This window comes from Meriones unguiculatus, chromosome 2 (genome assembly GCF_030254825.1).
Source record: "Meriones unguiculatus strain TT.TT164.6M chromosome 2, Bangor_MerUng_6.1, whole genome shotgun sequence".
NCBI classification, from domain to species: Eukaryota; Metazoa; Chordata; class Mammalia; order Rodentia; family Muridae; genus Meriones; species Meriones unguiculatus.
Window position 1 is genome coordinate 71,986,307 of NC_083350.1, and position 27,218 is coordinate 72,013,524.

Consider the following 27,218-nt stretch of genomic DNA (forward strand, 5'->3'; position numbering starts at 1 on the left):
GCCTGGAATCTTAGCGAGGAACATGTGATGGAACAAAAACCAGTCACCTCCTGGTACCCAGGGGCACAGAAAGAAGAAGGGCCCAGGGACAAATGTCCCTCTTCAAAGCCACATCCCCAGTGACTGGTTGTTTCCTCCAACTGGGTCCTTCTTCCTAATACTCTATTTGGCCGTGAGCTCATTAATATGTTGATGAATTTAGGACCCCATACTTCCACCACCAGCTGGGGACCAAGCCTTCAGCACGTGCACCTTTGGGGTGCACATGGAGGTGGGAGGTGGGTGGACTTTTTCATATCCAAAATGGGATTTCGTTTTTAATGCCCCATTAGGTGGTAGGCTCATGACAGATTTTCTGTTAATGTACATTTCCACCCTCTGTACTTCCCCAGTTTTCAGCTAAGAGGTACCTCGTAGAACTTTGAAATAGCCCTAAATGCTAAAGAGATCATTTGGGAGCTGCCTCTGAACCTGCCAGCCAGCAAAATAAATCTGGAACAGAAACCAAATGGAATCTTTCTCCCAAGTCCAAACCTTGTTTTTCTTAGAACTGAGAGGTGAGGGCATTTTTTGGCAAAAAAAAAAAAAAAAAAAAAAAAAAAGCTTCCGTCTAGGTGTAAATGTCCACCTAGTGTCCTTTCCTTCCTTTTCTCCCCATTGCTCCTTGGTCAGTCTTAGCATTTCATACCCCATCAGTCTTTCTCATCCTCCATGTTCAAGTCCATCCTACAGAAACTGCAGATAACTACTCCCGCTAGCTACCATGGCAGTCGGGGTTAGGAGAGCTAGAAGGGTTATTCCATTTGTCCCTTGGTAAACAGAGCATGGTGTCCTGTTCTATGTCTGGTAACAGGACACGACCAGGCGTCTACAGGCATTGTGGGAAAAGTGTAGAGAGGTGGGGACAGAAGGTGGCCTCAGGAGGGCTGGAAATCTCCCCAAGTTGCGTTTTCATGCTGTGAAGCCATAAGTCCCGTAGATATTCCAGAGTTGGTGGTGTCCAGGGATCACAGTGACAAAGTAGGTGAGTCATGGCGTCGACTGTGTATTCTGCTTTCCAGGAGCAGCGTTCACTGCCCTGCCAGTGCTCAGGCCCCTCCCTTTGTGCCCTCCTAGACAAGTCTGCTAACTGTTCTGACAGTAACCTCCGATGTCCTGGAATGTTTCATTTCGGTGGGTTTGACTTGGAATGTGGTGGCTTTGTAGCATATCATCTCTTCCACTGATCTTCACTAGAAGCCCTAGATCTCAGCTTTTTATATGCCAAATATCAAATAAACTAGTTTCCCTACACAATAGATAATTACCAGATAACATATTGTCTTGGGCTGTCATGCCTTATCAAACTATAAAAATTGTACATTTCCTAAAAGAATCTCTCAGATTTTTTTTTTAAAAGCACAAATGAGGAGGTCGTCTATGTAGTGATCAAGAAAAGCTCTTAAGTCAGACCCAGATTGTCACCTGAGTTCCATCATTTAAATATGTCCCTTTGGCCAGAAGGGCTCCTTACCTGTGAGATGAGATGCTAGGCCACCTGTAGGGGTTATTGTGAGATGGACCAAGCTAAGGCTTGTAAGACATGTAGGTTATTGAGGGATGGCACCCATTCCTAGTAACCAGCCTTGAATGTGCCCATTTCTGCGGGCCACCACAGGACAGCAAGATGAGATTTAGAGAAATCCTGTGTCTCCCCAGCGGTGCCTCTTGGAGGATGTACTCAGGACTGCCGCTACATTTGTAAAACAAGAGGTTGAATGGGCTCAAGTCTTTACTTTTCAAAAGTGTGGTCGGCTCTCTGACTGAGGGCTGAAGATAACCATGACTAACTGAATGAGCTGCAGGTGGATGTGACCTGCTTTCCGAGAAGTCTCTGCGCCTCCTCCTTCACACTAAGTCTCAGCTCAGTGACACCAGCTGTGGTGTGCACACCTGTCATTTTAGCACTTGGGAAATGGAAAAAGGAAGGAAAGGAACGCCAAAAGTTCAGGGTGGCCCGGTGTGGTTATGGTGGCACACACCTTTATAATCCCAGCCCTTGGGAGGAGAGGCAGAGGCAGGCGGATCTCCGAGTCTGAGACCAGCTGGGACCATATGGTGAGATCCTGTCTCACAAACAAATAAACACACGAACTTGGAAAGCTTTTAAAAACTACAGGCATTTAGGCCATATTCTTTTTTTTATTTGATTTTTTAAATATTAGTTACAGTTTATTAACTTTGTATCCCAGCTGTAGCCCCCTCCTTCATTCCCTCCCAATCCTACCCTCCCTCATCTCCTCCCTGCCCCTTTCCAAGTCCACAGATAGGGGAGGTCCTCCTCTACTTCCATCTGACCCTAGCTTATCAGGTTTCTTCAGTATTGGCTGCAGTGTCCACCTCTGTGGCCTAGCAAGGCTGCTTTTCCCTCGGGGGTGGGGGAAAGGAAGGTCAAAGAGCCAGCCATTGAGTTCATGTCAGAAATAGTCCCTGTTCCCCTTACTAGGGAAACCCACTTGGATACTGAGCTACCATCAGTATCCAAGTGGGTTTCCCTAGTAAGGGGAACAGGGACTATTTCTGACATGATTCTAGGTTATATCCATGCATGGTCCTTGGTTGAAGAATCACTCTCAGAAAAGAACCCTGTGCCCAGATATATTTGGTCCTTGTAGAGCTCCCGTCCTCTCCAGGTCATATTAACTCCCCCTTCTTTCATATGATTCCCTGCACTCTGCCGAAGGTTTGGTTATGAGTCTCAGCATCTACTTTGATACACTGCTAGGTAGAATCTTTCAGAGGCCCTCTGTGGTAAGCTCCTGTCCTGTTACTCGTTTTCTCCTACTTCCAATGTCCATTCCATTTGTCTTTCTAAGTGAGGATTGATCATCTTACCCTGGGTCCTCTTTCTTGTTTATCTTCTTTAGATGTACAGATTTTAGTATGTTTATCCTATCTTATAGGTCTAGTGTACCCACTTGTGAGTATATACCGTGTGTGTCTTTCTGCTTCTGGAATACCTCACTCAGGATGATCTTTTCTAGATCTACCATTTGCCTGCAAATTTCATGATTTTCTTGTTTTCAATTGCTGAGTAGTATTCCATTGTGTAAAAGTACCATAATTTCTGTATCCATTCCTCTATTGATGGACATCTGGGCATGAAACTGAAAAGCTTCTGTAAAGCAAAAGACACTGTTGTCAGAACAAAACGACAGCCTATTGACTGGGAAAGGATCTTCACCAACCCTACATCTGACAGAGGGCTGATATCCAGAATATATAAAGAACTAAAGAAGTTAAAAAGCGATAAATAAAGCCATCCAATTAAAAAAGGGGGTATGGAGCTAAACAGTAAATTCTCTGTAGAGGAATATAGAATGACAGAGAAACACTTAAAGAGATGCTCAACATCCTTAGCCATCAGAGAGATGCAAATCAAAACAACCCTGAGATTTCACCTTACACCTATCAGAATGGCTAAGATGAATAACGCAAGTGACAACACATGCTGGAGAGGATGTGGAGAAAGGCGAACCCTCCTCCATTGCTGGTGGGAATGTAAACTTGTACATCCAGTTTGGAAATCAATCTGGCACTTTCTCAGACAATTAGGAATAGTGCTTCCTCAAGATCCAGCTATTCCACTCCTAGGCATATATCCAAAAGAGGCTCAAGTACACAACAAGGACATTTGCTCAACCATGTTTGTAGCCGCTTTATCCGTAATAGCCAGAACCTGGAAACAACCTAGGCCTATTCTTAACTGCATCAGAATAACTGGGGGTGGAAGGACTGAGATCAGTATTTGTAAAGGCTCCCTAGGGATCTCCGTTATCAGCGAGGGCTGAGATCCACCTCACAGGACAGAGTGAAAAGCAGGCACAGGACCCAGGGTTTGGAGGAGCTGTGGCTGTGAGGTGATGTGGCTTCAAAAATGGTGTCTCACTTCAAAATTTGCTCTTTTCCGTAAGATTCCCAAGAGAACAGTCAGCCCTCAGTTCCCATCACCCTCAGAACATCTACGTTCCATCACCTGATGTACCACGCTCTCCACTGTTTGTCTTCTGCTGCTTCGGTCAGCCTGACCCACCACAGAGGTCACATGGGAAGCCTTTTCAGCTTCAAGCCTCCCTATTCCTATCTCTTGCTCCCTCTCCCACCCTTACCTCCTACCCTGTGCTTGGCTAACTTCCTCCCCCTTCAGGACTTGTGCGGGCCCTTTCTTTCTTCTCTGACAGCCCACAGTTGAGTCTAATGAGTTAGGTGTGCCTCCTTTATATCCTTACTGTCCACACCACACATAATGATTCACTCAGCCATGCTGTAGTTACCCTGTGCTTCCACCACACAGACTATCAAATTCCACAAAAGCAAGGGCTGTGTCTTGCTCACACCCTCCCCCACCCCCATACCCATTACTGGTATAGTCAGGCTCAGCGGATATTGAATGAATAACTAGATGATTACACAAGAATGAAGGAAAGGGAAATTCTTAAGAGACCAAGTCAGTAAATTACAGAAACCAGGTCCTGAGTATGAGTGAATACACAAGAATAGATCCATACAGAGCCAGGTAAATCAGATTTTAGCCCTTTCATATTCATGGGCACACTGTGGTAACACAACTATGCCAAGTAAAGGGGGAACCCATCAGAGCTGGAAACCAGACTGACTTTTCACCCGGAGGAGCCTGACTTCAGCAGCAGGCTCTCCCCTGAGCGATAAGCAAGAGGCATCGACAATGCTCATATTAAAAAAGCACCAAAGAAGTATAATATTCAACATTATTTATTCAGATTTTAGCAGCTCTTTATAACTCTAGTAATTAATGAAACAAATATTCAGATAAAATGATAAGATGATTGAGATTTACTTCAAAACTCCTGGTGAGGGGCAGCGAGGCATGAAGGTAGACATAAAAAAGGATTAGTTAAGCACTGATAGATTTTGAAGCCGGTGTCTTCCCTTGCAAGATCCGTTACATTATTTTGTCTGCTCTGGTGTGACATTGAAATTGTCCAAGTTAAATTTGTTTTTTAAGGAAGACACAAAATGCCAGCTGAAATAGCTATCAGCCTTTAAAACATCATAGAGGTCGTTCCCAGCGTTGCCATTTGGTTCGGTGGATATATATATTTTTAAAAGGGAAAGGAAGAAAACGCCAGCCGTATGTCATCTGGAGCCAGCTCCGTCCTGGTCAGTTGGAAACCAGGAATGTTCTCCAAGGCCTCTACACTGTAATCAGTCCCACATACTTTCCAGGCAGCAGCGTCCACGTCACTGCAGGGTGATTTGTAGCCCCATTCATGTGTCCATAAGAAATATAGCCTGTCAGTTTCCCCTTTATTTACTCAGCCAAACCATACTTTTCCACAGCACAAACTACCCCATCTCAAAACCCACCGGGAGACAACATCTCGGCACCTCCTTCCCCTCCCTTCTGCTCTGTTTCACAACATTCCTCCTCTAAGGCTGGCAGAAAGTGAAGCCTTGCAATCTCTTTTTACTTCCAAAACTTGTTGCTGAAATAGGGAACTTCCTTCCTCTCTCAAGGGCTTTCACCTTGGTCAGGAATGTGTGTCCAGGCCCCAACACTCTTTACAGTTCCCGCACACGCTTTCCACAGTCCTGACCCTTGCTCCATAGCCTTTTTTCTCCTAAACAGCCCACAGTTTCTCATCACCTTCCTCCACCCAAAGGTTCATGCCCTTCTTTGCCCCAGACTCCTGGGAGCACTTCCATCGGCCTGGCCTTTGCTGCTTCCGGTTCCTTGGGGGCACTCCAGCTCTGCCTGGTCCTTCCCAGCAGTGGCCCTATTCCCTTCCACTTCCTTTTGCCCAGTGCTCCAGTTGCCTCGTGCTCTTCCACATCATGATCATAGGTCTGGATAAAGGTTCCGAGGCCAGGAGCCCGTGACTTGACCTGGTGGGTCACAAAGGATGAGAGCCTTGGTGCTGGACTTGGCTCGTGCCCCTTGCAGCCCTGGCTGGCTTTCCTCGTCTTCTGTGGTGGTCAGTTCCTTCTGTTTCCAGAAACCCACTCTGGCTGCCCGCCACCTTGCCTCAGGCCCAGCAGCCTTTAGATTCTGTGCTGGCTGGGCTGCGGCCGCTCAGCTCTTCTTCCCTCTTTTGTTTTCTCGTGTTCCCAAGATACCTTTTGTTGCATCCATGCCACACTTCCTGTTTTGGTTGGTTTTGGTTTTTACACCCCCAAAACTATTTCACTGCCACTTTTTTCCTAATTTGCAGAAGTCAAAAGCCAACGATGTCCCTTTTCTTTCTTATGTCCAGCTTAATAAATTAATAGAGAATTGTATCTATATTTCTAAATTTATTAAGTTAATGTATTGATTTACTAATGTTAATAAGTATAGAAACATTTGATGTCTTGGAATATCTCTCCCTGTGCACTCTCTGAGCTTTTCTGGGCTTTTCTCACTAACCTGGAGTGGGGAAAAGCTTGTTTTTAAAAAAATGAGATTAATTAAAAAAAAAATGGAGATACAAGTAAGGCTATGCATCCTGATTATAGCAAGTAACTGGCAGCCACAGTTCTGCTCCACTGTGCTCATACAAGAGTGAGCAGGTCCCTGCTCCATCCACGTGGTACTAGTGGCTCATCCTGTGCCCCTGCACTTCCAGGTGGAGGCTGGAAGTGAGTGTTGGAGAGTCCTGAAGCATAGTACTTCACTAAAACAGAGTACAGTCCATCTCTGTTTACTAAAATGATGGAACCATCGATACGATACTGACTTATTTCAGGCCCCTAAATGAATCAGTAGAGGGGATTGGGCTTCACTGTAAAGTTCTTGTTTAACAAATATTGACAGAAACAACTCTAAAACGAAAGCATTCATTGCACAGTGGCAACTCTTTGATTCTCGAGAGCGTAAGGAGGGCCCTTCCTCCTTAAGCAGCCGCCAAACCACCACCACCGCCACCACCGCCAACACCCCCCACCCCCCCCCACCCCCCCCACCCCCCCCCACCCCCGTCACTACTTAACTAGTCGGGCCAGTTCCTCATACTTTCGAGCCGATTTCTTCATCACTAAGAAGAGGATAATGGATTTCTTACCTGTAGAAAGTGCTGAGGACAGTGAAAGGCGCCGGGAAAGCGCTTAATTAATGCAGCCTCCTTTCTTTCCCTGTCAACCGTACATTTATCATGTTATTAAGGGAAGAGTAAAATGTTTCAGTGAGAAGCAAACAGGTCTCATTCTTTTCCATCCTGCAGCAGGCTGTCCCGGAAAGACTACACATAAGTGACTTGGTGGATTTGTCTGTTTGATTGATGTGTCAATGAGAAATGAATGAGAAGTCACAGAGTGAAAGAGTCCCAGGGTGATTGTCATCTGCACCCTAAAAAAAAAAAAAAAAAAAAAAATTGACCAGGCTTGGGAAATGCAACCTGTCTTTGATTTCTCTGATTTACCTTTAGGTAGGGTGAGAGGTTTAGAATTATCTTTAAAATATCGTTGTTGAAACAAAAATTCACATGACTGATTTCAGAGGAGAGGAAAATATGATTTGTCATGGTTTAAGGGGTAGAACACTTGGTTTTCTGTGACCCTGGTCACATTTTAACATAGGATTAGATAATGCATTATTTTAAAATAATCTTTAAAGCAGTAAAGAACATTCCAAAACAGAGACAGGCATGTTATGAGATCATGAGAGAAAAAGAGTATTTAAGAAAATGGAGCATCCGTCCAGCTATACTATTAGTGAGAAGCCAAATGAGCCACTGGTAAAGGACATAGAGTCCTGTTTTCTGGTGTGCTGCAGTGTCGCTAGCCCTCTGCTCACTCTTAGAATAGATGCTAGCACTCTCTATTACTGTACTTTAAGAAGCCTGGGACTTAGGAGTTGTGAAAATGCTAAAATACATTTCTTTAAAACGGCACCTTTCTAGAGCAGAATAGGTTTAACAGACACATGGGAAATGCAACACTTTGCAAGGAACAGAGAATGAGTGCCACTGGGGAAAAAAAACAGGATCTCCAGTCGCAGTGACAGCCCCTTGCCATGATCGCCATGTCAGGAACATTTCCTCTGCAGGTGAGAGATGGGAAACAGAGGTGCATGTTTAAACAAACTGAGATGATTCTGAGTTTTCTCATCCTAAGAGATTTATCAAGTAGGGACCAACACTTCTCAGAGGCCCATCACTGCTGAGCAGATGATTTCCACGATCAGCTATCTTTGAAGTGCTGCCATTGACTGACTCGAAGCTGAAGCCACCAAACAGTTGATCTAACTGTCTTCACTGTTCCTTCTTTCTCGTCACAGAATCGGAAGACTTTTTGATGGGACAGAGCCCATTGTTCTGGACAGCCTCAAACAGCACTATTTCATTGACAGAGACGGGCAGATGTTCAGATATATCTTGAATTTTCTACGAACATCAAAACTCCTCATTCCTGATGATTTCAAGGTGAGGAAATCCGTGTTAACAATTAAATATATTATTTATTTTGATGTTCTCCAAAAACTATTTCTAGCTCTATACCCTTGCCACATAGACCAACCCTAACGGTACCAGTAACCCTCTTGGCATGGCTTTACTGTCTTCATGAAGCAGAATAGATGAGTGTTTACGTTTTACAGGATCAGGGAACATTTGCTTTTAATTTAAATAATCGAATTATACTTTCTTTTAGTAAATTGAAAAGAAGTTGGTTAAATTCAAATTTAATTTCTGCTATGTATTAACAAGCTAGAGGGAGTAAGAGGAACTTCTTAACTCAATGGAAATTTGTCTCCCAGAAATCTAAGGTTGATATTAGCAATACGCTTTTAGAATTGTTCCCTGTAAACTGAGCAGCAAGTGCTGGTATTAAGCGCAGTGAGAGGATCCCGGAAGGCAATGGAATTGGAACACAGCAATGTATAGAAAGTTAGTATTAGAAGGGAATCCACGAAAATAGAATTTGTATGGCTGGTAATGACTCCCTAAATAGAATTTTTTTAAACTACGAATTCTGAATACTATTAGAGCTAATAGAGAACTGATTAAAGTATCTAAATTCAGAATCAATGTGCTACTGTCATTGTGCTGCCTACAGAACAGCAAGGATCAGTCATAGAAAGAGCAAGAGTCAGTCTAACAAACTGTAATGACCAGGTCGTACTAAGCATCATGAGAAGTGGGCAGAGTACATTTCTTAAAAGGACTTTCTATTTTGAGGCAGAAAGGGTATAGTTAAGATTTTTTTATACACAGAGAGATTTTTTTAAAAAGATCTTTATGAAGCAAACAGATCGTATTTAAATAAAAGATGTCTTAGTAGAAGAAATATTTGCAACAAAAGATTAATACCCATCATAAAAGAGTTCCTCCAAACCTATAAAAGTATATAAACAATTGAGGGGAAACTTCTATCTATAAACAAGATTTTCCGAAAGGGAGAAAGAAAGATTTTGCCAGTAAATATTTAAAATGATCGTCAATCTCCCTCTAGTATCAAAGGTACAAAAATAAAATGATATACTCCTTTTTATACATTAATTTGACTACAATTTTAAAGACAGAGTATGGAGGAATGTACAGTGTGGTTGGGAGGGAAAATGAGTAAATGGTTTTGGAGGATAATTCAGCCATAGCTATTAAAATTTGAATCATGCAAGCTATCTAGCAATTTCATGTTTATGAATTTATTTTCTATAGATATTCACATAGGTATATAAACGTGTCTGTACATAGGATGTCTGATAGTCATGTTTATAGGAGGCAAACTTAACGTACCTAAAGGGAGTTCAAAGATAGTTGATGGTTGGAAATAATATAGAATATCCATATTATGGAATAATTCAGAATAGTGTGGTTCATCTCTATCCCTTGACATATAGGGTGAAAACCGAATCTTTATTATTCAATGACAATAGCAAGTTATAAAGTGATATGTAATATGTTTCTTTTTAAGTAAAAGAATTATATATGTTGTGAATATTTGAAATGGCATCTTCTCAAGACACAGAAGTCGTTCACTTGCACTTTAGAGCTGTGAGGTGTCAGCCAAGTCTTCAGAGCCTGGAGTCTAAAGTGAAGTTAGCGCCCTTGAGCGACCCTCAGAGTTCGTTGCTGGCCCACGAGCAGCAGGCTCATGAGTCGTCCTTGGGTTCACTGTACAGGTGCCATCACCCTCCTTGTTTTCTTATGAAAGGGGCCTAGTTTTTGATGGAAAGCAAACATGCCCTGGCGTAGCTCCTCCGTACTCTTGTCCATTTGTCTGGTAACCCTTGGCACGTGGGCTCTGCTTCCGATTCAGAAAAGAGAAGGTGAAAGAAAGGCCCCTTAGCCCCTTACCTGGTTCGTATGGGCTGGAGAGGAGGCCGAGTGGGTGATCACATGAAGACCTGAGTTCCCGTAGAAGTTTCCACATAGATGCCAGGCACAGAGGGGCACAGAGAGAGCTGAGGGCACAGTGGCCAGCTGAGCTAGCTACAGTGGTGAGTGCTAGGTTCAGTGACAGACCCTGTCTCAAGAAACTGCCAATAACTATAGTAATGTCGAGACTGATAGAAGACAATCAGCATTGCCCTCTGCCTTCTGTATATATACCCACACATGCACACATGTCCACTCCCAAACACGCAGTAAACACATGAAACAAAGAGAGAAACCCCAGCCACATACCTTCTTGCATATAATCCTAAGTATGTTGTACTCGCCTGGCTAACTTGCCGCATGGTAATATGTTTACAGACTGAGACATATGTTTTCTCTAAAGGATATTGCACAGTATGATAATTGCTTACTTAGCTACAGGAGTCATGGCAGGCCAAATGCTGAGTATCAGTAGACTCTATACATTTCCCTTAAAATCATAGGGGCCTAAACTGAAAAGCAAAAGCTTGCATCTATATAATGTCCTTATTTATAACTCTCATTTCTAACAGGGGTGCAACTCCAGGGAACCATAAGATAGTCAATTGGGAGTAACTGTTAGAACAAGATATAGCTTTTTTTTTTTTTTTTTTAATGGCAGCATATTCCAAGAAAGGAGCTCGGTATTTTAAACGCATACTTTGGCTTAACCTCCATCACAAGCTCCCATGGGAAGCATTGGTATACATCCAAGAGCATTCAAATTAGATGCTGATGTGGCCAGTCCCAGAAGGCAGCCCTGGGGCCTCACCCAGTCACCGAGGACTGGGCCCATTGCTCCACCACACCTTTGGGTGTTCACTGAGGATTCCTGGACCCTAAGTATCAGCTGTTCATCAACTTTAAGTAAAGAACACATTCTTTAGTTGGTCATTGTCCAATCTTGGACAGAAAAAAAAAAAAAAAAAAAAAACACTTGTCAAAAGAAATCCATGTGTCCTGGGCCCTTAAAATGCTTCCTTGGGGACTGCTGTGTGATGGGCTGTCTACACAGAGTGTTCTGGAACTGATGGAAAGCAGTTGGAAGAAGACTGGGAGCTGAGTTGGACATTCAGCTGTGTGGCCCTGGTGGAATTAAACCACAAACAGCAGCTCAGTTCCTGGGAATCGCAATCACAGGTGCCCACGTGAGCGGTCAGTGTGCCAGAGCCTTCCTCCCGACCCTGGCAAATGGGACGTTATCCTTTTCATGTGGAAAGAATTGCTTTTACAGGTTGGCTAGGGAGAACAGCTTCTGACTGCTTCCTTCTGGCTCCAGCCACTTAGTGCTGGGCAAACAAGGGTGTGAAATCTTGCAGTATTAGTATCCTGCACCCATTAAAATCCAATTGCACAAATAATGTTGTGTGTGCTAAATACCCACTTAGCAATTTTGATAATTTCATATTCCAGAAGCTTGTGCTCTAGCTTCCACTGAAAGCCAGTTATCTGTGTACATGATTGCAGAACTTCTCTAAGTGTTTCTATGCGGATTTAACTGCCCTTACTTTCCTAATTCTGTCCTCAATTATAATGATTTGCTCATTGCTACTGCAGTGCCTGCATGCAAACACGGATGTGTGACTGTAATTCCCAATCCTCCGGAAGTCGGGAGCTTTCCTTTTATTCATAGGGATCCTTACGATTCTCTCTCCCTCCAACTTGTTATTTTTAACATCTTCTTCTGGCAACAGCTGAGGCTGAGGTTGCTCTCTGAATATCCATCCACCCTTCCTAGATTTAGACAAATCCACTGTAAGGCTGGCCTAGCTTATCTATCTACACCATATTCAAAACTCTGATGCTCTTTAATATTATAGAAGCATGCATATACTGTAGAAACATTGAAAATATAAAGAAGCAAAAACCATTTATGCACTGTATCCCCACCCATTGGCCCCACTCAGACGGCCAATGTTAAACCTGTCCTAGTTTTCATCTGTGTTGTTGTGATAAACACCGTTATCAAAAGCATCTTGGCAGTTGGGGTTGAGGTTGTGGGGGGGGGGGAGTTGCTTAGCTCACAGGTCACAGTCCATCATGAAGGGAAGCCAAGAACTCAAGGCACGTTGACGTACTTTTTAAAACTTTTTTTATTTGCATTCCTTAATGCTTCTTTCTCTGTACTCCAGCCCAAATCCTTCCAGCACCCCAATACCAGGTAGGAGACAATCGGTAGAAGGGAAAGGGGACATAGTTCTCTTTGGCTACTTCCTGTTGGTTAGGATCATTGGGTACTTTGGGGCAATACCAATTTTTGCTTCAGGATATCTCTAACTTCTCCTTAAGCTGCATCAAAAGCAGCCAAGAGCAACAGGAAGCAGCCTTCTCTCTTAGAGCCCCCTTTCTCTCTGGGCTCTGATTTTTATTCCCTCTCTAGGGTCCTCAGAATTAAACTATCTGCAGCTGGCAAAGAGCTCATCTCAGAACCCGAAGGAGGCAAATAGTTGGCTGCCATGGACAATCTAAATCAGCCCCCTATCCCATACCTGGGATTAAAACAAAACAAAAAAAAAAGTGGGTTTACATAACATAACTGAGTTTTTAAAGACACCAAAACTTCCACTACAAAGGCAGGAGCCTGGATGCAGGAAATGAAGCAGGGATGATGGAGGAGTGCTGCTCACGGGCTTTCTTCCTCTAGCTTGCTCAGCTTATACGGCGCCAGGACCATCCCAGGAATGGCACTACCCATAGTAGGATAGGCCCCCTTGCATCAATTAACAATTAAGAAAATTCTCCCAGCCCAAACTCCTGTCTGAGGGAGGCAATTCCTAATACCCCTCATTCCAGGTATGTCAAGTGGACAACAGAAGGGAATGATGACAGAACCTTTAATAGCCCTCTGGACCTTTTCCTGTACTTTCTGTACTCATTTTAACAATTTTCTACCATCTTTTTTTTTTAACTAAATTTTATTTTGTGTAATACCATGATCACATAGAAGTTTACTTGGTTGATTCCAAAAATGCCCTGAACACGTAGTGTTTCTGAGACACTGCAGCTCATTGCTCTCTGAACTGTCTAGTATGGTTCCCACTCACTTAGCAACGAGGCTGGGCCAGCTGTCCCACGGAATGGCTTGTCATCTAGCTTTGCCATTCATACAGTTTTGTTCATTCGGCCATTTGCTCTTTCATTTGACCTGGAAGTCACATCTGAAGGCCCTGTAGGTTAAATGTCTTACCAAGAACACATACCCTCTGCATGTGGCCGGCCTATGATGCTGGACTTGAACATTGCCAGGTGCCGAGGCTGCAGCGAAAGGAGCCATGTGAGGCCTAGTTTTCAACCCTGCCAACATTTGTGGCCAAATAGTTCTCTGAGGTTGGACTGTCCTGTACAGGGTAGGGCTTTGATGGTTTTTCCTAGCCTCTTCCCACCATGAGGCAGCAGTGTTCCTACCCGCCGGCTATAGCATTGCTAAAGACCATCACATATGAGAATGACCCCAGCTTAAAGTGGTCTAGCTCATGAAAAGGGAGTGTTTATGGGAGAGGGGGACAGAGTTTTGCTAGTTTATCTCCTGGAAATTTTGAAAGCCTTCTCGCACCAGTAAGAGCAGCCGGTCAGTTTGGAGGACTGGTTGTTAGAACTTTCTGGCTTCTCCTAAAATGCTGTCACTGTCCTGGATCCACCCCAGCAGTGAGCAGGATCTCTCTTCCACCCTGGTTCCACTGAGATACTCTCAAGTTAGTCAACTGTGGTGACACAAACAATTTTCTAGTTACTTCCGTGGTTAGAACGTTCTCAGAGAAGCCAGCAGAGCGAGCTGAGGGACCTCACGCCCGCTCAGGGCACCTCTGCCAGCCCACCAGTCACTGCCACCTTGAATATGCACCCTGTTCCAGAGACCATGTCACTCTTGCCCACGCCCACTTCTCTCCTCACAAGGATGCACAGTTCAGTGTAGGCCACAGGACAATGTCCTACGACTCAAGATGAAGGGGCAGGGGGCATTCTGATTCTTCACCAGCAACAGAAATCCTTCAGAAGTTAGCCAGAAAGGCTAGAAATATCAAAGCAGCGATTGATTCTCACACATTTCAAGAGAAAATGAAGATAATGATGAACTCAAGTGTGTTATCACCCTCAGCTTTATCACCTTTGGGTTGTGATAGAGAGCTACGTTGTGGTTTCGCTGTAGATACAGCACTTCAGGGCGGGGAGTGGATTTACTATAATTTGTTCCCCCCGGTTTTCCGACAGAGGCTGAGGTCAAGGAGAAGCCTGGGGCAGTGTGGAGATGTGACCCCATTCCAGAATGTCTTCTGTCCCCCCTCAGAATCCCACTTTAAACAGTAGCATTCCAACAGGCCCTCTACCAAATGCCGTAACTGTGAGTGAGCCTATGGTCTTAAAGAATGATAGTTTGATAACGGCTGGACTAGCCAGTCCAGCCCACAGAGGGCTGGATCCATCCCTGCTGTCTGGTTCCTTTATACAATGATTCACACTGACCATGCAGTTCAGAACAACATGGAAACAGGAAAAACTCAGGGCATGAAAGAGGGAATCGAGGTTTTCAGTTAGAACAAATTCAAAGCCTACAGCATGGAGATTGGAATGGGTAAATTATTCAGGATCTCAGAACACTCCCAGACACCAAATGAGGACCTAGACCACAGCAGCCCTTGTCAAAGGGGGTCAGAGATTTCCTCTATAAGCAAAAAGAAAGCAAACAGAGGCGGGGTGCCAAGAGAAGATAAGCTTTGCACTGGGGCACGCGGGGCGGGGGCGGGGCAGGCAGAACAGCACCATTGGTAGCCGAACCCTAACTCCTTTCCATGGCAAAGAAAAACTTTCCAAGTAAGGCAGCCGAGCTGGTGAAAGGATCCATGTTACCTGGGTGGGCTGTGTTGGGGGGGGGGGGGTCTTAAAAGTACAAGAGGAAACAGGAAGGTCAGAGTCAGAAGGGGATGTGTGGCAATGAGAGAGGGAGGTGTGATTGAGAGGTCTCAGCCACAGACTTCAGACAGCCTCTGGAAGCTGGAAAGACTCATCCTTAATACACCATTGTAGACTCTACTCAGCCCATGGCCAGGACGATGAGAATGACCTTTATTACAGTGTTTGTATGTTCTTTTCACTAAGGAAAGATTTGTTTTGGCTCACGGCGTTAGAAGGCTTCATTCAGCGTGGTGGAGAATGCATGGCCCAGTTCACATCGTGCAGGCCGGAGACAAAGGGGAGGCTAGCGGCCATCTGGCTCTCCCTTTCCCCTCCTCCGTGCTGGCCAGCAGCAACTGGAAACACAGTGTCCCTAACAGTGACAAAGCCTCCCGCTGAGCAGAGGGAGGCTGCACGTTCCTGAGTGACACCTTCAGTGCCCTATGCCATTGGGGTGTTAGGGCGCATATCAGCAAGCAAACCGCAGGTGGCCGATGAAGCCCGTGGGAGCCACAGCAAGTGCAAGAGAGCGGGAAGGTTAGTTTCAGCCTGTGTGGGGCAAGGCTGCAGTGTTTAAAGGGCAGGTCAGGAAAAGGTCAGATCCCTTAGGCTCCGACAGCTGAGGGTGGGGAACACTCTTTCTGCTTTTTTTTTTTTGGCCATTTGAGACCTATCTACTCAGTTCGTCAGCCTTTTTATAACTCTTTACCTATTTTAGGCATTAATCCTCTGTCACTCCCACGTCATGGCTGCCTCTGCTGTCTTCCGGGCTGTGCAGACATCTTTTGACATCATGTAGTCCTAGTGGTCAGTTCTGACGGTTCTATCTGTGTAATCCTGGACATTTTCAGAAAGCCCTTCCAGTCCATTTCTCAAAGCATTTTGCCTATGTTTTCCTCTAGCAATTTTAGAGTTTTGGGTCTTATAGTCAGGTTTTTGTGCATTTTAATGGATTTTTTTTTTAAATAAGATAAAAGCTATTCATTTGGAATCACGTTCAACATCCTGAGCTGTCAGAGAAACGTGGTTAAAAATTGCTTTAGAGTCCCATCTCAGCCCTGTCTGAATGCCTGTCAACAAATGCCAGTGAGGATGTGGGGGTGAGAAAAGCCAGAGTTTACTGCTGGGGGAAGGCAATGATTTCCACAGCGGCTACACTGTGGCTGTAGCCGCTGTGGAAATCACTGCGCAGGCACCAAAAACTAAAACTACCACTACCAGAGGAGACCACTACGCCTGACCTGCTCGAGCAGCTAAAGGAGCCTCTGTCAGCTCCCCAAGGAATCTGCTCACCCATGCTAGGCCTCACGGTCGCCAGGATGCCAGCCCCGAACTGAGAAAGTTCCATCCCCAGACCCGCCGACTCCACAAAATCGTCCTCTGATCCCATACACACATTGTGCCCCACGCATAAACCCACCATAAAAAAAAAAAAAAATGAAGAAAGTGTAGTACGAACGCAACAATAAAACTGTATTCAGCTGAAAAGAGGCACAAAAGCGTGCAAGGAGGACAGGTGGAACTAGAAATTGTCACGTTAAGCGAATTAAGCTCATTTTCTCTCACTCGCAGGTTCTAGGGGTTTGCGAGAGGGAGAAGGGCTTTGGGAGAGGAAGGAAGTCTGAATGGAGTGGAAGGAAATGGAAGCACGAGGCGCACCGTTTGTGGGGCAAAGGGAGACATGTAAGAGGGCAGGAAGTGGGGAGGGGGTCCTGCAGGGGACAAGTACCATCCCCACATGGAGAGGGATCTGCCTGGAAATGTCACAGTGAACTCCGTTACTTTTTAAACTAAAACATTTCTTAATTTCCATAACTACAGAGAGAATTTAGAAAAAAAGTTAGTAGCACGGGAAAATTCAGGTCTGTCTAATGCCGCCATTTATGACAACCAAAGCTGCCAAAACCTGGAAGTGCCCTGCCCTGCCCTGTCAGAGAGCCGGCTGCCCGCTGATGGGAGCTTTCAGTCAGAGCCCCAGGACCACTGTGCAGTGGTATGAGGCAGAACTCTCCCTGGGGCCAAGGCTGGGCAAGCAGGCTGTTCCCACTTTACTCGGCGGGAAGGCCTGGTGGCTCTAGAAAGCTCATGTGCAGGTTCTTCCTCACACACACACACGTGTGCATATGGGCAGACAGGCAGTGGAGGCAGCTCTCCCAAGACCTGTGTGACTCAGTTACGGTGTCTTTAGGGGGGTTGTGCGTGCGCGCGCGCGCAGGAACACATCCTCACTTGGAAGCCAGCGATCAGCCTCAGCTGTTCCTCAGGTGTTGTCCGCCTTATTTATTTACGTCACTGAGGCAGGGCTCTCACTGTCCTGAAACTGGCTGGCGTCAGGCCAGTAGGCCGGTGAGCCTCAGGGATCCCTGTGTATCTACGTGCCCAGAGCTGGAGTGACAAGTGCTGCCTGGCTCACTCACTTGTGTTCTGGGGGGTGAATTCAGTCCTCCCACAGGCATTTTCCTGGCAGGGCATCCCCTAAGCCCTCCACACTGTTTTCAAATCTCCTTGAGAACGCTCCTCTTCATAAGTATGTAAGGTCAGTATCTTGCAGGCATTATAATCTAGAAATGACAAAGCTCCAGAGTGGAGATCCCTGGTCGCCAGGCAAAAACCCATCTCTCCTGTCTCCTAGCTTTAAGGATGGGCATTTTGTTACTGATGTTCTTTTGTTCTTGTGTCTTGTAAAAGTCTCACGTAGCCTAGGCTGGCTTTGAACACCTGATCCTCCTGCCTCCACCTCAAAAAAAAAAAGTCTGTGATTGTAGCTATGCAAATATGCCCAGCTTGGGTTTGCCCTATGTTGAGAGCAGGCACACCTCAGCTAATTCTCAATTCCCTAAAACCAAGCCATATCCCTGAGGGTCAGGGGGCCATGCAGCTAGGAACATGTGCTGGGCAGATTATGGGAGCCTCGGCTTCCTCTGCTGGGGAGGACTGACTCTTCCGGGGTGCCCGGTGAAAGGCAGAGTGGAGAAGTAGCAGCTCCTGCCGAGATGAGTCTTTGACTGCCTCTCACACCTGCCCCCGCTTCCCCATATGGCAAATGGACTGTCCAGTGAGAGGCCCACTGTTACCAACCATTGAACCACTCCCCTGGTCTCTCAGGAAGATGTGAATGAAGCTGCTGACATGGTTACTGCTGAGAAAGAGAGAGAGAGAGAGAAAGAGAGAGAGAGAGAAAGACAGAGAAAGAACTGTAAAAGCAATTCTGAGAGAGAGAGAGAGAGAGAGAGAGAGAGAGAGAGAGAGAAGACAGAGAAAGAACTGTAAAAGCAATTCTGGGCCATCCTCTGCTTCTGAGCTGTTCCTTGATCTTAGAAGCAGGAGGCCATGTATTTACAGGAAACAGCAAGCACCACTCGTCAGCCTGGGCCTACGGAAGGAAGGCAGAAATGGCTTTGTCAGTTGATTAAAGCGTTCTCAACCAACGTGTCTGGACAAGTATCCACTTACCTCACACCCAGGGATGATTGTGACCATAGCTACGCTGAGACATAACATTGACCTACTCGTCAACATCGCTTCTCACACTGCCTGTCCGTCCTCCCCTTGGCCCCACTCTCTTTTGTCTGCTCTTTCAGTAGCTCCTGTGTGTGCTTCAGGACCTATTCCATAGATGCGAGGCTTTAATTCAAGCTGTGTACAGTTGCTGTATCTTTCAGAAATGGACAGGTCTCCCTTTTCTTACCCAGTCCCCCGGAGTCAGAGCTGCATGTTCGCATCTCTGAGATGCGAACCCTGGACCCTGTCCAGGGGCAGGGTGAGAACTTCCAAATCTCTGTCAGCCTCGCCTAAACCATCACATACCAACACCCTCCGGACACCCACTCACGCCTTTTCCCAGGCTACGTTGCTACCCCCACCTTCCCACCACAAGTTCTGAAGGTGGCAAGGATGCAAGGCTCCCGGAAGGTTATCTGCAGCTGTGCCTAACCTCACGTGTGTCACAGGCTCCCATGAGTGAGTGTCTCTGCAGTTGAGCCTAACCCCACGCATGGTCTCCAGCAGAGAGGAATGGATTTGGAATCCCACCATCACCAGGAAGCTTGGAAACGCCGAGGTGCGCTTCTGAGCTAAAAGAAGAAAGTGAATTCATCTCTGTTCTTCACTTTTGAAATGGGAATAATGATGGTGCCTGATTTCGCAGGGGACTTGAGGACTCAATTCATGGAAAGCGCTTAAACAGACCTGTCTGCTGACCCTTAGTCCCCTGTATCATCAACAAAATGAGTGAATGTCTTGGTTCGGGTTTCTATTGCTGTAATGAAACACCATGACCAAAGCACCTTCGGGGGGGAAAAAGGATTCATTCAGCTTAGACTTCCACAGCACAGCTCATCAACAAAGGAAGTCAGGAACTCAAGCAGGGCAGGAACCTGGAGGCAGGAGCTGAGGCAGAGGCCATGGAAAAGTGCTGCTTGCTGGCCTGCTCCCCAAGGCTTGCTCAGCCTATTAAAGAGCCCAGGACCACCACCCTGGGGCTGACACCACCCACAATGGGTGCACCCTCCCCCACCAATCATTAACTAAGAAAATGCCTTACAGGCTGGCCCACAGCCCAATCTATGGAGGCATTTTTCTCAACTGAGGTGCCCTCCTCTCGAAGGACTATAGTTTGTGACAAGTTGACATAAGTCTAGCCAGCACAGTGAATGAATGAATGAATGAATGAATGAATGAATGAGTGCACAGTGAGTCTTTACCAATGTGTTTTAAGTTTGCATTTAGGTTTGATTATTGAAATACAACAGAAGTAAACAAACAACAATTTCTTTTTAATATGACATTTAATTAGTCATTGGGAAATTTCATACATGCAAACTACAATGTAAAAAGATCTTACTGCTTCAGTCCTTCCTCTAACTCCTCATAAATCCACTCCCTACAGCCTACTCCAATTTCATGGGTTTTGGGTGTTTGTTTTTTGTTTCTCATTTTTGTTTTGGTTTGTGTTTGTAACCCACGGAGTCCAGGCTGTGTTGTCCACACACACAGGAATGTGGAGTTGCCCACTGGAGCACAGTCTTGCTCTCCTCGCAGCCATCAGTTTTCAACAGCTCCTCAGCTAGGGTGGGGCCCTTTGAGCCTTTTCCCCTCCCTGCTAGAATGTGCAGCCAAGCCACAGCTGCTGTGAGTTTGAGACTACAGTGGTCCTGTCATGTCCAGAAGACACTAAAAAGCATCTGTTTCTAATGTGTACATGTGACCCACGTCTGTAGTCTCAGCATTTGCAGGGGCAGGGGTGAGGTGGAAGATCATGAGTTCGAGACCAACCTGGTCTGCCTAGAATGATCCTAAGCAAACAAGACATGACTGTTTTTAGCACCTTACACACCTGTTTTCCACTGTGAAATGCCTTTTTATTCCTCCAGGACTATACTTTGTTATATGAAGAGGCAAAATATTTTCAACTCCAGCCAATGTTGTTGGAGATGGAACGATGGAAACAGGACAGAGAAACTGGCCGCTTTTCGCGGCCCTGCGAGTGCCTCGTGGTGCGTGTGGCCCCGGACCTTGGAGAAAGGATCACGCTCAGCGGGGACAAGTCCTTGATAGAAGAAGTGTTTCCGGAGATCGGCGACGTGATGTGCAACTCCGTCAATGCAGGCTGGAATCACGACTCCACGCACGTCATCAGGTTCCCTCTCAATGGCTACTGTCACCTCAACTCAGTCCAGGTAAGGCACCGAGAACCGTGTGGCATCGATGTGACCGCTGATGTGTATGGTCATTCTCTTTTTTTATGCCATTTTTTATTTTTAATTTATTTATTTTCATTTGCTATACCTTGGGCTTTTGACTTCAACTATGTTTGTGTGAGGTGTCAGATCCCCCGGAACAGGAGTTACAGACAGTTGGGAGCTGTCATGTGGGTGCTGGGAATTGAACCTGGGTCCTCTGGGAGAGCAGCCATCTTTCCAGCCCCTTTGATGCCATTCTTAATGCTGTTACTTAACACTGCTTCAACTAGTGCCTTTCCTCAAGGGAGCTAAGGAACTGTGATGTGCAGGGCTTGCATTGGGTATCTGGCTTCTCAGCCTCTACCTCCATCCCATAAATCCACAAGTCTTTATTGAGCACATACTGTGTGCTACTGACTCTGATTGCAGGGGATACAGAAAAGAACAACCTAGACAGTAGCTCTGTGTTTGTGGAGGTTGTGTCCCAGACATCATAACCAACACAAATGTTGTCCAAATAGTAGTAAGAGGACACCTGGGTCACAGAGCCTGTCCGTGTTTTTCACGGTAACAAACATCTGAGCAAAGCCACTTAAAGTGATTTATTCTGGCTCATGGTCTCAGAGGTGGTCACTTGGCTCTGTTGTATCTTGGGCTGTGGTAGAACATCGTGGCTGACAGGAGTGGTAGAGAAAAGTTGCTCATCTCGTCATGGCCTGGACAAAAAGAGGGCAGAGAAATAGAAAGGGGCTTGGGCAAGATGTATTCCTTAGAGGTGCACCCTCAGGCGAGCTACTTCCTCCTGATAGTGTGACATCATCAGTGAATCAACGAGGTGAGTATCCTCAAAGACTGTCCACCAGCTGCAGACCAAGCTTTCAATGCCCACACAACTCCCCAGTGGGCCTCTAGGCAGAACGATTAACTGTAAAGAGCCCTCAGTGGGATGGCATGTTAGTTCTGCCAGGAATGCCATATGAAGAGAGGGAGTCAGAGTGAGTATATAGAAGGGCATGGGGTCAGGGCTGGTGAGAGACAAGCCTGGTGAGCCTCAGAGAGAGCTGTCAGCACTCTGGGTCTTGTGGTGGGTCTTATTGAGGGGTTAGGGTTCATTTGCTTGTGTGAGACAAGCAGAAAGCCAATGGGGGACTTTGAACAGAAATGTGAGCCACTCGATCTTGTGTTTTAAAACAAATATTCCAGGGCCCAAGAAGGTAGATGCGTTGTAGAGTGCTTACCCAGCATGCACTAGGCACTGAGTTTGATTCTTTGTACTGCATAAGCTGTGGTACATACCTATAAATCTAGCACTTGGGAGGTCGAGGCAGGAGGATCAGAAATTCCAGGTCAGGGCTACAGAAATGGTCAGGACCACCCAGGTTCCGTGCCCAGCACTCACACTGACTGGCTCACAACTGTCTGCAACTCCCTTCCTGGGGATCTTCTCTTCTGGCCTCCTTGGGCAACTATTCATAATGATGCACAGACTAAGAATCAGACATGCATATACATATAAATAAAAACAAATAAAATTAAGAAAAGAAATTCAAGCCATCCTCAGCTAATTAAATTAGCAAGACCAAGGCCGACTTTATCTACTTGAGACTCTGTCTCAAAAAAAACCAAACCAAAACAAAACAAAAACCTCTAACAGTAAATGAAAGTCGAGAAAGGAGGAGGCAGGATGCAAAGTAGTCTGAAGACACTTGAAAGTCTCAAGCTTTTGGAAGCAGCCCTACAGGTTCTCGACAGAACTGGAGTGGGATTGTCATTGTTCTGAGTCGGAGACATCTTTGGGAGAAGAAAACATCGAGGTGGGATTCAGGATTTTGGTTTAGGCCACATGCGGTACTGTGTGCGTTTGATGCTGATGGATGTTGTTTCCATAGCTCGGTGCTCTGAGCATAAGTTCTGCCTCCCTGGACTATGGCCAGTGGGTCAGTGTCCTCTGACAACTGGAGGAGGTAAGCTTTGCTCGTGTGCCTGTCAGAGGCACCCCTGAGTCTTCCCCATGGAGCTCTGTGCTGCCGAGCTCTGATAGAAGGGGGCAGGCTGAGAACCTCCTGCCTCTTGAGCTGGAATTGGCCCACGACTTACTATGTAGTCTGCAGAGCTGGGATGCAGCTCAGTGGCCATGTGCTTCTCTGGCTCCCGCAACACCTGTCTCTGTTCCCTCCCCAGCACCACCACCCGCTGTCCAGGAGTTTATAAAGGCTAGAAACGCCCCCGGGATCGTGCTGCCTCCAGGGAACTGTTACACACTGTTTATAATTTTTAAAATGTATGAACAGTTGTCCCAGAGCAGGATAGCAGGAAATGCACAGAAAATGAGATCTGCCAGCATCCAGAGAAAGTCACCCCATCTTACCAGGGTTCCAGAGGGCAACAGCTGCATCTCACCTGTGTGAATGGCACCTCCTGGAGGTGTGAGGTGGTCCTACAGGACGACACACAGACGCAGTCCTGAGTGGCTATGTGGCTTCTAAATGCCTGTGAAGCCTGAAAGCCTTCTCCGTCCCACACACCCTGCCAGGTGCCCCTTAGAGCCAACCATAGCATCGAGAGCCAGAGTAAGAAGATCTCAGCCCGACCCCTTGGCCAGGGAACACCCTTCCTACGCCTGACTGGCCACATCAGCTGTGGATGTTCCACCTGTATCACCGTCACCACTCAGCCCAGCCCCAACCTGTTCTCGCTTTCCACGCTGTCCACCACCAAGAGACAGACACCCATCCGCCCGTACACAGAGACTCAGGGACAGGACCCCAGACACCTGCTGCTGCTGCTGCTGCTGCTGCATTCAGTCATTTATACATTCTCAATAGGTTTCTAAAACCAATGGACTTTGCTATGGTGTCTGTCCAGGAATGAGTCCAGGCCTGTCGGTTAGCTGAGCTGGAAGAGGTGCCTGCCTTCACACCTGATAACTTGAGTTCAGTTCCTGGGACCCACGTGGTAGGAGAGAGGTGACTCCCCACAGGCTGTTATCTGGCCTCCATGGACACAGACACACACACACACACACACACACACACAAACACTGAATGCATGAGTAAATAAATAAGTAGAACAAAAGGCAATGATACCTAAGCTGTTTTCATGGCCTTGAAACCAGCTCTGACCACATCCAGCCAGCACCGGATCGCACCAGCTACTCGACATGCTCTGTGCATCATAACCTCTAGGGAGGAAGACAGCTCGGTGTCCATCATATCCCTGGGGAAAGGAAGCATGAAAATAGGGTTCATTACCGTCCGATGGTTCCTCATGCTCACATTCCCCCTCCTTACGGGGCAGAAGATCCTCTCAAAGCCAACTGAGGCGGCTCCCACTGCCGGGCTCCATTCCCTGTGCTAGAGGGTTCCACTCAGAGAGCTGTTTCTCACTCCTGTATTCACCACCCACCAGAGCATCTTAAGTGAACCTAGGGATGGCTCCCATCACCCTGTCCCTCGGCCAGTGAGCACTGATGTGAATTCACCCGTGCCAACTGGGCGCCACCTGTAGGGGGGGCTCGAGACTGTTCTCAGTCTGCATGTTTGGAGCCCACACTCTTCTGTGTCTCCAGTCTCTTCTAATGCATTATTTTGCTTCTGTGCTCCGTATAAAAGGTGGTGATAAAATTAAAAAAAAAAAAAACAAAACACACAATAATTTAAGAAGCAAGAACTGTAGTCCAAAGACTAGCACGCACAAGATGCTGGGCTCAATCCCCAGCACTGTAATTAATTAATTAATTAATTGTAAGTAATTTATTTACTTAAAATAACTGGGATTGTCTTGCTTAGTGATAACTGGGTTTTGCTTGCTTGTTTTCAGCCAGCCTGTTACTGTGTAACCCAGGCTGGTCCCACACTCTTGATCCTCCTGCCTCGGCCTCCCATATTATTGACATTTTGGGAGTATTTAGCAACATTTCACGCCACTTAAAAAGAAAACAAAAACGAGCTTATTTTCTGAGTTACGATTTACGGTGTCCCTTTCCTTTAGAGCTGTGTGGAATTTAACTGTATCCAGTGAACTCTCTGCTAGATTGCTAACGAAACAGACGGCCCTCAGCTTCCGGCCTTTCTCTATCTCAGAGTTGCAGGGATGGCTTCCTGCATTGAAGAGTGTCAGACATGTCTCAGATGCAAGGATCTGGCTAGTGTTTGACTTTAGAATTCAACAACAAATCCTTTAGCCTAAACCAGACCTTCATGGTATCTTCTTGTCTGCGGTACTGGAGGTCAAAAACCAGGGCGTTGTGCATGCTGGGTAAGCACCCTTCAACCGAGTGGCAGCCCCAGCTAGAAGTATCTTAATTTGGAATATATTTTCTAATAAAAAAAAAACAAACGTTGTTTTCTTCCTTGAATGTGCAGGAATTGCGCCTTGGAACGCTCCTTCAGTATGTTTATGTGGCTGACAAACTTGCCTTGCCCCTAAGCAGATATCTGTTTTGTTTTTCACAGGTCCTCGAGCGGTTGCAGCAAAGAGGGTTTGAAATCGTGGGTTCCTGTGGGGGAGGAGTGGACTCGTCCCAGTTCAGTGAATACGTCCTGCGGCGGGAGCTGAGGCGGACACCGCGAGTACCTTCTGTCATCCGGATAAAACAGGAGCCGCTGGACTAAACAGACATATTTCTTATGCAAAAAGAAAACATAACACAACCGATAACAATACGAGAAAAGGGACATTTGTGTGCAGCTGGGACAGTAAACCAAGCTCTGAACCTAAAATTGAATAAAAGACATTTATATCCACTAGAAATCACACCTGTATTCATATGGGAACAATTGGAATCATGATATCCTCAAGATGTAAAAAAATATATATAAATAAATATATATATGTCAAAAGGTAGGAAATGCAGAGGGAGAGAGAGAGAGAAACAGTGGGGGCTGTGATGGCCGTGGGTGTCCCGGGCCTCTGAGGTCTCTGCCCAGTCAATAAGCCATGAACAGGGAGGGCAGAGTCTCCTTATGGTTTCAATTGCCGGCAGCCACCCACTGTTTCTTTTCCCTTTATCTTCTTTCTTTTCTTTCTTTCTTTCTTTTTTTTTTAACGAAACACCTTGGCTGGTGTGTCTTTGCAAGTGGAGGCTTCGTGTTTGGTCAGGTAGGGACCAGGAGGGAATTCAGAGGACGGCTCAAGAGCACACTGCACCGGAAGTACAGTAGACCGGACACCGGAACTGTAGTTTGTATAGGACTGACGCTTTTTTTGTCCACCTCAGACGCGACCTTTCCTTTGTTTTTATGCTGATCGTTCAGCAGAGGGGCCAGAGTTATTACCTGCTAGAGATCTCCAGTTTCAGTCTGCTGCTTTCCTACAATTTTTTCAGATTTTATAATGTATTAAATACAATAAACTCTGTTTAAAAAATGAGCTCTGTGTAGAACACACCTGTTGGGATAAAGATGAATTAAAATGAAAAAATTTTTCCCCCTCTTTTTCCCCTTCCTTCTGTGTTGAGCATCAAAAAGCGGTCTTAACAGCTGGAGCTGGCTTTAAAGTCAAAAGCCCACAAAAAGATAAGGCTGTAGCCACCTGTCCTAAAGAGTTCTTCCAACTCAGCCACTGTTCCCTGCCCTTTGTTATTCTGCCTTGTTGAATGAGGTAAATCACTTTGTCTCTTCTTGAGGAGGAGGCAGAGGATTGAAACCAGGGCGTGGCTCAAGCGAAGCAAGAATTCTGCCACTGAGCTACTCCAAGTCTGTGGCTCCTGCCTCCTGCCTCCTCCCCTCTTGTAGCCCCTGCAGGGCTCAGAGTCACTGTCACCCAAGAGGTCTTAACTGCTGATCTTCCTGCCTCCACCTCAAGTTCTGGGATTATAGGTTTGCATCACCACACCTAGACTCTAATCTTTAGTCCTGCAAATGTTTCAGTCACTCTTAGGTTATTTGCTGCAGAGGTGACCAGAGAAATATTGGGTAGCTTAACGCGCGCTTGTGATTCTAGGATCCTCAAGCGCACACTGGCCTTGGCTGGTCTGATCCTGTTCCGTATGATGTCATCCAGGGGAGTGGCAGGGCTTTGCTGTCCAAGGCAGCTAACCCAGGTAGCTGCCAATCATAGGGCCCTCAGACTCCCTGTGGCACAGACCTCTTCAGCAACTTGCCACTCTAAGTGCTCTGAGAAGCCAGCTGTGGAAAGGGCAGTCCTGTAAGAGGCCACACCCAACCTGTGCTGTGGCTTTGTTCTGTTTTCTGAACAGACATAACCAGTTCAGACTGCGGAGAAGGCCATAAACCCCACCTGCTGAGGAGAGTAACAACAAACCTGCAGCCAACTTGAATCTGCTATAGTATTAGCC

The 27,218-nt window shown here is 46.2% G+C and overlaps 1 protein-coding gene across 4 annotated transcripts in view; it reads left to right on the forward strand.

Moving 5' to 3' along the window:
• Positions 1-26,290, forward strand: part of Kctd1 (potassium channel tetramerization domain containing 1) — a 186,021-nt gene extending 159,731 nt beyond the window's left edge. For all 4 annotated transcript variants that reach the window (XM_060377650.1, XM_021639928.2, XM_021639925.2 and 1 more), the window contains exons 3-5: positions 8,273-8,417; positions 20,612-20,917; positions 25,375-26,290. In XM_060377650.1, the coding sequence (XP_060233633.1) occupies positions 8,273-8,417; positions 20,612-20,917; positions 25,375-25,533 (610 nt within the window). In that variant the 3' untranslated portion in view covers positions 25,534-26,290. The remainder of the gene's footprint in view (positions 1-8,272; positions 8,418-20,611; positions 20,918-25,374) is intronic.
• Positions 26,291-27,218: the final 928 nt, after the last annotated feature.